General features: G+C 36.9%; 1 protein-coding gene across 1 annotated transcript in view; it reads right to left on the bottom strand.

Annotated features, from left to right (window-relative positions):
* Positions 1 to 2,326: 2,326 nt before the first annotated feature.
* Positions 2,327 to 15,974, bottom strand: part of ADAM10 (ADAM metallopeptidase domain 10) — a 118,465-nt gene continuing 104,817 nt past the window's right edge. The window contains 2 exon segments of the mRNA NM_001130531.1: positions 2,327 to 2,421; positions 4,789 to 4,915. Of these exon segments, the coding sequence (NP_001124003.1) occupies positions 2,327 to 2,421; positions 4,789 to 4,915 (222 nt within the window).

Here is a 15,974-nt window from a genome sequence, read left to right as displayed (position 1 = left end):
ACTAGGAATAAAGATATCTGTACTTGTATGGGAAGAGACAATCCTCTTTCTGCTTTACAATCTCTTTCATTTAATAGGGAAAATCTACTTTGCCGGAAGCTTCTTTTTGACAGTTCTCCGAGTTCAAAGAGTAGGAAACCTTCAAGCTGATTTCATCAAGTCTATTTATTAATGCATTTCAAGTTTCAAAAAACCTTACATCTTTGCACAATACTTTATTTTTTGCCATTTTTAGTAAAAATTTCCAAAGTGAACAAAAAGATACTGTATAAAACACAGTGGACATTAAACTGACAGTAGTATTAGATCTCATTTGTCTTGATCCTTTTGTTTTACCACATCTTGATTTGCAGTGGAAAGAGTTCAGTGCACATATCTCTTTTCAGAAAACATTTAACTTAGACTCAAAATAAAATAGGGCAGTGTGTACCTGCCAAAACCCTACCACAGGATAACATTACAAGCAAAAAATGTACATGTTCCAAAGTCTACCACACTCAAGAAGTTACTAAGAACTCTTGCAGAATAAAACTCACCATTTTAGAAATGCAAACCCACTTCCAACCTTTGCACAGTCCAAAAACAAAGGCATTTTAATGATTTAAAAGCAATTACATACATATCTACCTACTTGTTTGTTTAGAATTATTTATAGTCTATCTGGGGTTTCATGTACAAAATTTGTCTCTAAATCATGTACAAAAAGCTGTATTTTGAAAAAAGTCACCACGTACTGTACAAGTTTACAAGGAAGAGATCCCATTATTTTCTCTAGCATTTTTGGCCTTGCTGGCTTGCGTCACATTATGAGAATGATTGTGTAAACCTTATACTCTTAAGAAAATAAGGAAAAAAGAAAAAAAAAAAAAGCCAAACACAAATCTTTTCAACTTTCCCTAAATTTGCCTCCTATATGAAGCCAGGAAAATCATAGCTGTTTACTTCTAATTTAAGTGATGTCGTTGGAAAACATAAGCAATAAATATGTCACAAGCTTAAAATCTTTTGTAATGCCTCCTTCCATTCCTGCATAGCAATAAGCCTATTAATATATTAAATGCTTCTGCTTTTTTTCTTTAAAAAGCCAATTATTTACAACTGTTTAAAAAATAATTTGGAATGGGACATTGTGCTGTTTCACCTTCACTGTTGTTAAAATATTTTAGGGAAAAAAATGTCGGAAGGCCTATCTACAATTATAACTACTAGGTAAGCAAATCACTCTTCTTTAGTGGTTACCAATGATTAGTGATGATATGCTGAAAAAATTGTTCAAATATTTTGATAAAATAGAGACACAGCTTTTCTTTTCCATATCAGACAAAACCAAAGACATAATTAGCATACTTTAGATATATGGAAAACACAAGTAAGAGGCTGCATATAAAAAGAATCATTTCAATGACATATTTCCTACCAAAGCATGAACAAAATTTCACCTATCAATTCTAAAATGGAATTGGATTAGAAAGTTTAAAATAAGTAAGCAGAAATCAGACATTTACATAAAGAACTAAATCTGAAGTAGTAGTATGCTGCATATGTCCAGTTTGCACAAAACACTTAACCAAGTTCTTCAGCGGAGTCACTCCTGTGCTCTTAGCAGCCATTTGATAAAACAAAATGAATATCAGAACCAACTCCATCATAAGGAAAAGGTAAACTGATTCTTGCTTCAAAACTGCCTGGGTAAAGCATTACAGAATCCTGGACCACTGAATACCACCATTCTCTGTTATCCTGAGTATGTCAATTAAACAGTAATTTTTCATTAAGAGCGGAAAATTTTTATAATACAAAGAAACATCCATATTGCAATTTGTTTACAATTGCACACAGAAGTACAGTGTACGTAAGAAATACAGGTCTGCATATAACAAGGTATGTACATTGGCAAGTGATGTCTCCAATGTTGAGGTGGTCGAGCCTCCTAGCCTTGATTGGCAGTTGAAAAAAATATATATATTTTTCAATTTGTGATAAAAGTTTATCGAGAGCCAAGTTTGCCTGCAAGTGAAGAAAATGCAGCAACGAAGAACAGGGAACACGGGGCACATAATAATATTCTAAGACTTTGTGCCATTAGGTTAAAAATATCCGTCAGTAAGAAAATTGGGTTCTTTTTTCACATCCCACCCCCAAATTGGAATTTTCAGGCTTTAAAATTTAAGTAATTCCACCTGATCTGAGGACATGATCTCTTGCCATTTGTTTCTTCAACTGTTGTTTGTGAGGGTTTAGTTTGGGGATGATGATTTAATAGGTTTCTCTTTGGAGTGAAGTTTTCCCATTGTAGGCACTAGGAAGAACCAAGGCAAAAGCTGAGTTAACGTCTCATGTGTCCCATTTGATAACTTTCCCGGGGCCTCTGGCGCTGGGGTGGCTGAATGGTCTGGGGGGGTCTCCTCCTCTTTAAAGTGCCTATGAATCACAAAAAAAACAAAGGAGGTTTACCACAAGCTTTTTCATTTTTTTTAAGTTTTTTTTTTTTTATTATAGTTGATTTACAATGTTCTGTTGAGCTTTTTCATCTTTAAAAACAAAGCTGCCATTTCGATTTTAAAAAAGGTTCTAGATCACCATTGTTAAAAACAATGAGTAAATTTATTTTCTATTATCTGGAAGCCCTAATGACAAAAGTAAAAAAGAGATAAAACAATTTTTTTTTTTTTTTTTTTTGTCTTTTTGCCATTTCTAGGGCCGCTCCCACGGCATATGGAGGTTCCCAGGCTAGGGGTCTAATCGGAGCTGCAGCCACCGGCCTACGCCAGAGCCACAGCAACTCGGGATCCGAGCCACGTCTGCAACCTACACCACAGCTCATCGCAACGCCTGGTGGTTAACCCACTGAGCAAGGGCAGGGATCGAACCCGCAACCTCATGGTTCCTAGTCGGATTCCTTAACCACTGAGCCACGACGGGAACTCCAGGTAAAATAATTTTAATATTTTATTTCATTAAACCCAATATCGCCAAAACATTATCATTTTAAGATATAATTAATATAAAGGCTTATTAATGAAATATTTCATTTTTTAATACTAAGTCTTTAATACTAAGTCTTCAGAGTCTATTATATTTACAACACACCTCAATTGAGATTAGCCACATCTGAAGTGCTTAACAGCTACAACTATTAGATTAATATGGATTCTGAGGACAGAATCCATGAGGAAGAAATTGCTGGGTATCTTTGAGCAAATGACTTAACCTCTCTGAAACTCAGAAGACTAGTCTATAAAACAGGGCTAATAACTAACTCATATAGTCTGTTGTGAGGATTATATGATAATTCATATAAAAGGGTTAAACACTATTTGTGAGGGTTCAATAAACAACAGTTAAGAACTTCTTGATATTTAAAGGTAGAATATGTTTAAAATGAAATTAAGTGAAAGTACTGTTTCATTGAATGAGACTATAACTGGTAATGTATCTAAAAAGTATCACATTGCCCTTGGAAATCCCTAAGAAACTGACAGAAGTTCCAGAGTGCTAATAAGGTAAATTTACAAAAAGCAATGACATCAAAATCAAACTTTCATTGATTCTCATCAAGATACTGTCCCAGCATGATTACTGGGCTCTCTTGTCTCAAGATAAGTAAATGCAGGGGAACAACTGAGGAAAAATAGAGAAAATTAAAAGAAATCCCTAGTTTTAAACAACTTCGTATAGGGCACTGGTTTGGGTCTGAGGCAAGCGGCTTCAGTGTGAGCTATGTGGGGGGCAAGAGAGGGAACTACTGCCATACAGCATGGTTCTCCCAAGCCAGGGCCTTGGGACAGTGCCTGCCCCCTACATGCAGTGAACAGAGTGCTGGTGTCCTGAGGGCAGCAACACATACCTTGGAGAGGGAGGGAGAAATAAGTGGGGCCTAAATATCTGGAGCAGTCTTTTCTTTCCCTTCTCCAAATCCCTGGGGCTCATCTAAAGACAGTCTCCTCCCAGCCCTGTCTCTCTGAGAGGTAAGGGTGGAGACCAAACCTTAGGAGTATTTTTCAGAGACGGAGAATAACTATGGGTATTTGGTGACTGATGCCTCTAACTTAAGACTCCCCCACAGACTGGGGTCTCTATTTCTCAGTAAGTATCATCCCAAGGAAAAATGAACTTATGTTCCAGACAGAATTTCAAGAGCATGAATTTTAAAAACAATAACTAAAGTATAGTTATTAGAATACAAACCCAATCATTTAAAAGTAGCTTATCATCATAAAGACAAAAAGGGAAGATTCTTGAGGTTTTTTTGTTTGTTTGTTTGTTTGTTTTTTAAGGAGGGAATAGCATTAAATTGGCAGCCATTAGCTAGATTGGGTTGATTAAAAAAATCCACACTTAAAAGTCAACTATATAGGAGTTCCCGTCGTGGCGCAGTGGTTAATGAATCCAATAGGAACCATGAGGTTGCAGGTTCAGTCCCTGCCCTTGCTCAGTGGGTTAACGATCCAGTGTTGCCGTGAGCTGTGGTGTAGGTTGCAGACGTGGCTCGGATCCTGCGTTGCTGTGGCTCTGGCGTAGGCTGGTGGCTACAGCTCCAATTCGACCCCTAGCCTGGGAACCTCCATATGCCGCGGGAGCAGCCCCAAAGAAGTAGTAAAAAGACCAAAAAAAAAAAAAAAAAAAGTCAACTAAATAATTCATCCAGTAAACCTATTCTCAAGGAGAAAGTACTATAAATTAGTTATTAAAGAAGGTATTATAAATTAGTTACTAAATAAATAATTCAGTTCTACTTGCTGAATGGTATGAGTTATGAAAATACATACCTTGCTTCAATTGTCTTACCTGGAAGAGGTTTGGGAGGAGGCAACTTTGGATTACTACTTGGAGTGTGAACACTGCATATCTTGATAAAACCAGCCATTAACATGATCAGGGCAATTCCCATAAGTAATACTGCCCACCAATAAGCCTAAAAATAAACAAATTTTTTTCAGTGAAAAAAACTATAGACTATTTTAGAATGTTCTACATTACATAAAATATATAACAGATTATATATATTATATTTTATTTTATTTTATTTTGCTTTTTAGGGCTGCACTCAAGGCATAGCATACCCCCCAGGCTAGGGGTCTAATTGGAACTACAGCTGCCAGCCTACACCACAACCACAGCAACACCAGATACAAGACAAGTCTGTGACCTATGCCGCAGTTTATGGCAATGCCAGATCCTTAAACCCACTGAGCGAGGCCAGGGATCGAACCCTCAACGCAATGATTCCTAGTCGGATTCACTTCCACTGTGCCACGATGGGAACTCCTCCATTTTAATTTTAAAGAACATTTATTTTTTATTGGTTGGGAATTGTATAGATATCATACAAAAGCACATATATATACACTAATTTCTTTAAATATAAAAAAGTACAAAGGAGAAAACAAAAATCACCCATGATTTCACCTCCTAGAAGAACGCACTCAATCTTATTTCCATTATTCTCTACATAACTATGTCCTTCATATACACAAAAACACACAGGCAAAAGTGGGGTTATCCTGCATATAATTTACATTGCATTTTCCCATGTTATTAAATATCTTCTGATTTAAATACTTCCTTCTTTTCCCTGTTACTCTTATAGACTTTGTTTGCTTTTTATATTCTCTGGTGATTTAGACGGTATATAACTTGCTTTAAATTCTAGTACTAGAGTTTCAAAATAAACCTATATTTTTTTTCTAATTATCAAAGTTAAGACTGAAAGCCTATATTTTTTGAGGTCCATCTTCCCTATTTCTCTCTCCTTTTCATAAGTTGAGACCCAGGCTAGTGTTATTTATTTTTGTACAGTATATCTTAGTTTTCATTATATATATACACACACACACAAAATATCTATTATATATTCATTTATTTAAAGGTTAACTGTCTTCTTTAACATGAAAAGAAGAATAAACAAACACATTCCAGAAGCAAGCAAGTTTACCTAAGAAGTACTAAAAATTTTACTTCCAACTTAAATCATATTGAACAAATCAGCCAAACAAAAAATTTCAAAAATTATTGGCATAACCTTATTTATAGAAAAAATACTATTGCAATTCTTAATAAATTATAAGTCTATTTTGCAACTCAAAATATTCAAATTTTGAGAGCATTTCCAAGTAACCATTCTACAAAATAGTAACAACTAGAAAACTCCAAACCTTCATATTGGCTTACACAGATTGTTATAATATAGTTATATTACATATATACATAAATGTGTGTGTATAGATATATGTATATAGTTACATATGTAACATATGTATATGTATATTGCTAATTATTGCCAGTAAAATTCCTATTTAAGAGTTTCTCTGACCTGGGGCCTTAAAAAAACAGGCTACTACTTTTACACTATTTTCTTTATCTAGTAGTGACAACATAATGAAAGAAACAAGCTAAAATAAAAATAAATTTTGTGGCAAAATAGCACAAGTCACTTTTTCCATGTGTGCATAAAGCCTCTCAACATGCACATACATGAAAATTTGTTTAATTTTAAAGAATTCCAAACTTACAGAAAAAGTGCAAATATAGTTAAGTACAAAGAAGTTGTTAAAATCTGTAGCCATCTGAAAGTGAGTTCTTACTATGATGTCCTGTGACACTTGAACATTTCAGAAAATAGTTTCTACAACTTAAGGGTGTTTTCCTAGATAATCACAACACAATCATCAAAATCAGAAAGTTGGCGTCTATATATTTAATCCTCAGACCTCCTCATTCAAGTTTTGCCATTTGTTCCAATATCATCGAATTCAGAAATCTGTGTTGCATTTAGCAGCTGTGTGTTTCTTTAGTCTCCTGCAATCTGGAAAAGTTCCATAGTCTTTCCTTAGCTTATATAACCTTGACACTTTCAAAGATTACAGGTCAGTTATTTTGCACTGGAATGTCCCTTAATTTGGGTTTCTCAGATGTTCCTTTATTACTAAAGTCCTACATCTTTGGTAAGAATTATCTCAGAAGTGATGTTCCCACCAGGTAACACATGATTTTGAGCTCATTACTGAGAATGTTAGCTTGACCACCTGATCAAGGTTTATCTGCTAAACTTAACCAAAAAGATACTCCTCTTTTTTTGTAGTTAATGATTATTTTGTAGGGACATAATTTAGAACAATGTAAATATCCTATTCTTTGTCAAATTTTCAATTCTCTCATTTATTCCCTCATGGTTTCCTATTCTCCACAATGAGCTATAATCCATTACTATCATTACTGTGTCTCTTGGGCACGTCCCCACCATTCTTTGAGCAATTAGCTGACATAAGGAGTTACAGATTCACCTTGTTCTTTCCCTGCCCCAGCCATTCCTCCAAGGAGCCATGGTTCCTTTTAGAACTGTCCCTCTTAGGCAGACATCCTCCTTACCATACTCATACTCTGACATCCCAAGCCAGTCACCCCACCGCAGGGTACACAGGCACCTGCCCCGTGCCAGGATGGCTCCCCTTACCAGGCACAGACGCCTTGCCTTGCTTGGCCTCACCTAACAGCTTTAGGAGCGAAACGCTAATGGAGAGAGGTTAAGGGGTAATGCAACTTAGCCCTACTACTGAAAAATTAGCTTCTACTTTTCAGAAGGCACTTCCTGTATCCTACTAAGATTACCAGATAGTTTTCTAAAATTTTCTTGTTTCCACAGAAAATAATCTTCAGAGCACTGCTGCTCCCTGTGAGTCTTCAGGATGCTACTTCCTTTCCCTTGTTATATAAATTTTCCATAGGCTCCTGTTGTTTTTTTCTGTTCTATTCACCCTCAAATAATGGAACTACCATTTTTCAAAAGGCAGGGTATAAGTCCTGCCCTCAGTCTGTCAATTCAAGAGCTATCTGACTGCTCTTTTCATTTCTGCCTACTGTCACATGCAGAACTAGATGCACAGCTTTTGTCCTGTTGCAAGCATCCAGAACCTTTTAAATATCACATTTAATAAAATAAGGCCTTCTTCTACCTTTCTTGTCTGGATCTCTGACACTCTGATCTTGTAAAAGACATTAAGAACCAAAATCACCAGCTTGTACGGCTATAAGTACTCTTCCTGCTCCATATCAGTGACTCTCAACCTTGTCTACACATTAGCACCACCTAGAAACCTTTCAAACCCAGACACCCAGATTAAATCCCAGACTCCAATAGCATGGGGGTAGTAGGGTCCTGACATCAGCAATTTTGTTAAAGCTGCCTACACGATTCCACTATGCAGCTGAGAGTGACAACTGCTGGTCTCTACTGATAGTCAGCAAATCTTTTCGTTTTTGCTTTTTAGGGCCACACTTGTGGCATATGGAGGTTCCCAGGCTAGGGGTCCAATCAGAGCTATAGCTGCCAGCCCACACCACAGCTACAGCAATATCAGATCCAAGCCACATCTGCAACCTACACCACAGTTCATGGCAATGCCAGATCCTTAACCCACTGAGTGAGCCCAGGGATCAGACCTTCACCTTATGGCTCCTAGTCAGATTTGTTTCCGCTAAGCCAGGACGGAACTCCAGCAAATCTTTTCTATAAAGGGCCAAATAATAAATATTTTAGCCTTTGTGGGCCGTATGTTCCCAACCAAAACTATTAATTCCCATCACTGTAGTACAAAAGCAGCCATAGATAAAACACAAACAGGTGAGCGTTCCAGTAACACATTATTTACAAAAACAGGGAGCAGAAGGGATCTGACACATGGGCCACACACAGTATGTCAACCCCTATTTTATACTCACACATAACACATGTATGGGAGACTATACCCAAAGAGACACTAGCTCTTCAGTTCTTTGTCCTCCCCCTGCCGAAGAGCCTGGGGGTGGGATGGGGAGCATTAACATCTGGTTGCAGAAAGAGAGAGTCCTACGACTGGAAGAGCTGCTCAAATGATCAACACTTACATGGTGAAGGAATTATCCCATCTCTGAGTACATTTGAGAATTATCTAGTATGCTTATTAAACACAGATGGTCAGGCCAAACCCTAGAAATGACAACTCAGTGTTTTGGTGGAGGGCACAGGCTTGTGCATTTTAAACTAGCATGCCCACGACAGGATACAGATGAATGCTTCTTACTCAGGGGAGACATGCTGGCACTGCGGTACAGGACCATTCCGAGCAATGCAGGAAGCTTAGCACACATGGCCCTCATACCTCAAATTCCAAGAGGCCCCCTCGGTTATTCTGACAATACTGTATATTTCCAAATACCCTCTGGAAAGGCAGTATCACCTCTAATGTGATCCAGTCCATAAGAATAAAAGGTCAAGGGTCTTCCTATTACCTTCAGGCTGATGGCTAGTTTTGTTACAGGAGACACACCTCTTCCTGGTGCTCCCTATATTCTCTAACACATTCAATTCCTTCCAGTCTTCTCTACTGAAAACTGTCTTCCACATGGTCATCAGTATTACAGCTAATTAAAATACGGAACATCACCCCTCTATGTAAAACCCTTCTTCAAACACTTCCCACCAAAGATCTCCAAGATAAATCATTAAGTGGGAGAGGAAAAAAAAAAAATTGAGCACACAACAAATTGCAGCATAGTATAAATATGATTCCACTTGTTTTTGAAAAGTTTTTCTTGTGAAAATATAGACAGTTTCTGAAGAACATCTAAGAAACTCATCCTGAGAAGATTGGGCTCTAGGGTAAAAAGAAGGCTCACTTTTCCATGTATTATTTTGTCAATTAAAAAAAAAAGGATACTAATACTTTTCAAAAGGAAAAAAGTGGAAAAACATTTTATTTAAAATAATTCACCATTCTGAGACTTTTTCAGGTGCTGCCGCTTCATAAAACATCCATCTGTACCCTCTATTTCTACTAGTCCTTAAGAACTTTACTTTGGCATCACCTCTTTAAAGATGTCTTCCCCAAATGGGTTCTCCTATTTCCTGTGCAAACACCATGCAGAACTAAAAATATGTTTCTTTGTTTTTGCTTTCTCTATCCCAAACTGGACAGTGAGGTTTTTTAATTTATATGCTGCAAACAGAGTACCGAACCTACAAAAAGCACCTACAGGACTAGTTATTACATGAATCATTACTCCAAATACTGATCTTTCAGAACACTTCTATCAGCTCATTTAATATGCCTAGATTCCCCCCGGGTACAAATAATGAAAAAGGCTCATAAGACAGAGGACATAAAAAAAAATCATGGTTTTGATATCTCTTCTAATACCAGTTTTCAGCACCTACATAGTCTTCAATAGAGATATAAATAGGATGGCTATACGAGAAGCCAACTCAAGAGAGGAAGCCTGGATTTAACGGTAGTTCTAACTTTATAGAAAACAAAGATTCACTTGAGATCAAGAGACATTAATGAAAATTATAGGAATTCCCGTTGTGGCTCAGTGGTTAACGAATCTGACTAGGAACCATGAGGTTGCGGGTTCGATCCCTGGCCTTGCTCAGTGGGTTAAGGATCCGGTGTTGCTGTGAGCTGTGGTGTAGGTTGCAGAGGTGGCTCGGATCCCACATTGCTGTGGCATACAGCTCTGATTCGACCCCTAGCCTGGGAACCTCCATATGCCAAGGGAGTGGTCCAAGAAATGGCAAAAAAAAAAAGAGAGAGAGAAAGAGGTATTAATGAAAATTATAAATGCTTGAGAATTTCCAGTCTCATTTAGCAGTGATTGGTCCTCCTCCAAAATCTTCCAGTAACTATATGCCTCAAAAGCCCAAAGTTTGAGATGTTTTAGTGACAATGGGAATAGTGTTTCAAGAGTTTTGTGTCTGGGAAAGCAGAGTATCACAGAGGATAGAAGACAGCAAGAGAAAACTAAATAAAACAATAGCGCATTTGAGAGTATTACTAAATACAGCCACCTCTGGAAGAGAGAATTTTTTAAATTCTCTCTTAAAAAGAGAATTATCAGAGTGTTAGGTGCTAAAATCAAACATTCTTTTCTTTATAGGTACTATAAAGTCTGGGAAAGAACACCAACCATGCTACAAGCAAAATATATGTTTCAACTCAAAAAAGAGATCACAATTTGTCCACTTGTTAGAGTCTGAAATAGACTCTCAACAAACATTTAATGAGTGTATATTATGAGCCAAGCTCTTGTCTTTCAGATTCAAGGATGTTAAGTGAAATTTGAGACAAAAAAAAAAAAAGACATTCAAAAGTTTGAATAACAGCTTAGAAATTAACAAGTTCTAAAACAAATCTGAGAAAATAATTCTACATGAAAAACAGATGATGTTCATTCAATACATCCACTTATATGGCCAAAAGAACAAAAAGTAGAAAAAAAATGAATAAACAAAATTAAAGGTCAAAATTTACCACTGTAATTTATTATGTTCTAATGATAATATTTTTTTATTTAAAAATCTAAATAAACGGAAGTTCCTACTGTGGCTCAGTGGGTTATGAACCAGACTAGCATCCATGAGGATACAGGTCTGATTCCTGGCCTCACTCAGTGGGTTAAGGATCCGGCACTACCGTGAGTGTGGTATAGGTCGCAGACTCAGCTTGGATCCGGTGTTGCTGTGGCTATGGTGTAGACCAGCAGCTGCAGCTCCAATTTGACCCCTAGCCTGGGAACCTACATATGCCACAGGTGTGGCCCTTAAAAAAAAAAACAACTAAATAAACAAAAAGGACCTATAAGATAACAAGGTGATTAAACAGGTTTCATCCAAAACTGTGAGGTGAAAGGGGCACTCAAGCCTCTTCAGAACTAAGATAACCTTTATTGATTTTAAAGATCTCCAGAAAAAGTCAATTCTTTCAGCAAATGTTCCAGTGTTCACAACTCTCACTCTCAGCAAATGTACTCTAAACTTCCTGTGGGTCTCACGACCATGTGGGCCCACCGTTCCTTGCATTATACTGCAAGGGCAGAAAGCTTCCCTCCTCTCCATCAGAAGACACCACTCTCGGGACTTTGACTGAATGTTCTTCTATCCTTCAACACTCCATGTTCCAGCCCTCACACCAATCTGCCGAACACAAAGCAATCTTGCTACTTTAAACTCAGCCTGGGCAAGCAGGATGAAATACCACTGAGAGATATCTGAAAACATTATCACTTCAAAGTTAGGATAATATCTGTTTTTTTTTTTCTTTTCCATATAAATTATGATGTTTAAGAAATCTGCTTCACTCATCTGGCAAAGGCATACTGACTCCTTACCATATGCTAAGCCCTGTGACAATACTATACCTTTGTTGTTAAGGTTTTGTCAGTGACATCTATGTCACCTATTCTACTAGGCAACAAGGGACTCTAGAGTTCCACAACCACCTTCCATTTTCAAGACAGCAGGATGACAAAGTGGAATATTTCTGTTAACAAGTCTTAAAAAAGTCATTACATTGCAGAGAGTGTAAAAATGGTTCCTAAACTTTAGCATGCACCGTCACCTACTGACCGGGTGGGTCCTGGTGGAACCTGATCATCTGCATTTTTATCAAGTGCCCAGGTGATGCTGATGCTGCTGGTCAGGGGATTACACTTTGAGATTCACTGCTCTAGAAGAGGAGTTGGCAAACATTTCCTACAAAAAGCCAGATAAATGTTTTAGGCTTTGTGGGCAACTACATACAGTCTCTGCTGCAACTACTCAAAGTGCAAAAGCAGCCACAGACAATATGAAACTGAACAGGTGTGGCCATGTTGCGATAAATCATTATTTACTATGGGCAATGAAATCTGAATTTCATATAACTTTCAAAAAATATTATTTCTTATAACGACTTAGAAATATGAAATCATTCTTAGCTTGTGAACCATACAAAAATAGGCAGTGGGCTGGATTTGGCTTGTGGGCCATAGTTTGCCAATCCCTGTTCTACAAGAATGGTTGGTTCTCAATCCCAGCTGCTCATTAGGATTGAGAGTTGGGAGCTCTGAAATGACCCAAACACTTATATCTCATCTCAAGAGATTCTGATTTAATTGGCCTAAGCCTTTAGGTGATTCTCATATACAACATGACTAGGTTAAGGTTGGAAAACAAAGTTTAAAAGATTTTTTTTTATCACAGGACTTCTCACAATATTATCACAAATCTCCAAGAGGGGACTATAGTATACAACATTTTCCAGATTCATCTGACCAACAAACCCATGGATCCAGGGTTCTGTGAAACACTTAGAAAACACTGCTCTAAATCTTTTATAAAGGAAAGTATTTATGAAAAGATTAATACTTAATAGTTAAGTATTAATAGTCAATTAATTGTTGATATGTAATCAATTCTTAATTAAATACCAGATACTTAATACTTTGGCTCATAAAATTACACCAAAAGAGAGAATAAATTAATTCAAAAATGAGAAACACAGTTGATTCCTTTCAAAATAATAACAAAAAGACAAACTCCTAAAAGATCTGAACAAATTGAAAAGAAAAAGCCAAAAACTAATGGGCAATTATTTTAAAGTATGGGAAGAATACAAATTTGAAAAAAAATCACAGCCAAAGACGGTTTTCTAGGAGTTCTCATCATGGCACAATGGAAACAAATCTGATTAGTATCCATAAGGATGCAGTCTGATCCCAGGCCTCGCTCAGTGTGGGGGGAATCTGGCATTGCCATGAGCTGTGGTGTAGGTAGCAGATGAGGCTACTGGAGCAAACTAATAAGCTACATTACTAACTAGAAGGACATTTTCCTTATACATGATGAAAGACCAAAGCACAGTTATTAATGCAACAAACTTAACTTTGCTAGGCAAGTGAACTCTGCAAGTAACACAAATGAGACAAATAACTTATAAGGAAGTGATTGTTGATTATCTTAACCGTTTGACCTGATTAATGCCCACAAGTGCAGCAAGAGCCTAGTGGTACTTTTCAGGCAGTATAGACCATGCTATTCGAAAGGGTGGCCTGTGAATGCCCACAGTGACATAAAATAACAACATTCTACAACTACTTAAAGCAAACCTGCATAAACGTAAAAGTGCCCGATTAATCAGTTCCAGAGCACAAGAAAAGACCTCACATTCCTAAATACATTGTAAGAAGCATTTCACAAAATACCAAAATCTAAAATATGAACAAAAGGTTTTAAAAATACTTTAACTAAAAACATCCTTTTGATTAATTTTTTATAAAAGAGGAATATTAGGTAAAAGAGAAGAAAAAAATTAAAAAAATAAAAAGAGGAATAAATAAGGTTTTGAAATTCTAAATAAAATGAGTTTTAGACAATGACTTATCGTCTAAAAACCCTAAGTATCTGGCAACATAAACTCAGCAGAATATAACTCTGAGATTCTTATTATCAGATTTTTCCTTTGCACACATTGTCCTGTATAAGTAGACAAGTATACCAGATCTCAGCTTTTTCTTATTAGAGATAATCAGAAAAAAAGAAAAGGAGCGCTGGATCTGAGCTGAAAAAGGGGAAGTAAGGGGACCAAGAAATGTAAACTACTTGAAATCACAGAACTATCAAATGTCAGAAGGATGATCTGAATCCTTGTATAACTCTAAGCCTATATACTCTTTCCACTTTACCACAGTGCCAAAAGGCACCTTTAGCTTAACAGATATTTTCTGAATACATTAGATACCAGGCACAGGAGTATAAAAATTAGTAACACACCACATTTTAAGGAGATCTAATCAAGTGCCAAATAAATCGGTTTTAAAACCCAGGTCTCCTAAATCCAGCTTCAACAACCCTCCCACCACACAGTTATTACATATCTAAAAATCACATGTTCTAACATGCAAAGTATTAGTCTTCCTATGTATAATAAATGTCTTTTTTTTCCCCTCTGGCCACACCCGTGGCACGTAAAAGTTCCCAGATCAGGGATCAAACCTGTGCCACAGTTGCCACCTGTGACACAGCTGTGGCAATGCCAAGTTCTTAACCTGCTGCACCTCACAGGAACTTCTAAACAGCCTTTTTTTTTTTTTTTTTTGGCCATGCCCACAACATGCGGAAGTTTCCCAGACAGGGATTAAACCCACACAAAAGTAGGGACCCAAGCTGTGCCACAAGAGAACTCCTAAACATCATTTTAATGCTAGAGATAATTCCAAAAGTTTTATTGTAAATTTTTACTACAATAGTACCAAAACAGGGCTGACAACCCAAACAGATGGCTACTTTTATGTGTGTTTTAAAGACGCCCTCAGTCCTGAACATACACCAAAAAAAGGAAAAAATAGTTTGGAAAGGGGGGAGGGGGAGGACCTGAATTCTAAGTCAATTTTCAAAGCAAACTCATTCAGTTCAGGCACAGTACATTCTCAAACACATCACTTGCCTGTTTACTACTGATATTTTAATGTAAACACTTAGAAACAAATATTCAAGCGACTTAAGATGGTCATTCTCAGCAATCTTATTTAAAAAATTTCAGGTAATTCAATATTTGTACAACTAAGAAAAATGTGGGCTTTCAAATAATATAGTTCATTTGATTTATGTGGAATGGTTTATGTGGAATATCATTAATAAATCTGTCTAAAGGTTCTGTATCTGACCCTACTCTGTTCAATATTTTCTATCACAGACAAGACAAAAATCCAGAAATTACATCGAAACATCAAAAAAAACTTTAAAAAATCACCAATTCCCCTTTCATTTTTCCTATTCAGCAAGGTAGAATCCACAGCTGGCTATCTGTCAAATTGAGACAAGGGAGAAGTATGAAAAGCAAGCAGGGCTTTCCAAAAGAACTTCAAGAAACAGTTCTATGACAATGCTCTAATCACAAGAACCAAAGGAGGAAGTAACCAATTCAGACATGAACCAGGGAGCAAAGAAAAGAAGGAATGACTCCCATCATTTACCAACCAAAAATACACATGTGGAGATTCTTATCACTTTAGAAGAAAATATTACCCAGGGACATTTGAACTTTAAAAGTTACTCTTCAGATGAAGTACAGTTGACTCTTGAACAATGTAGAGAGCTTATCCGCATATACCTCACAGTTGGCCCACCATAACCATAGTTGCCTATGTCCACAGCTCTCTCTGCATCTGCAGAGTCAACC

This window comes from Sus scrofa, chromosome 1 (genome assembly GCF_054392235.1).
Source record: "Sus scrofa isolate SSC_HxYL_T2T_F1_AM1 chromosome 1, Sscrofa_HxYL_maternal_Yorkshire_Landrace_v2.0, whole genome shotgun sequence".
NCBI classification, from domain to species: Eukaryota; Metazoa; Chordata; class Mammalia; order Artiodactyla; family Suidae; genus Sus; species Sus scrofa.
Note: the sequence above shows the minus strand (reverse complement) of the source record. Positions and strands in the feature narration are given on the sequence as shown.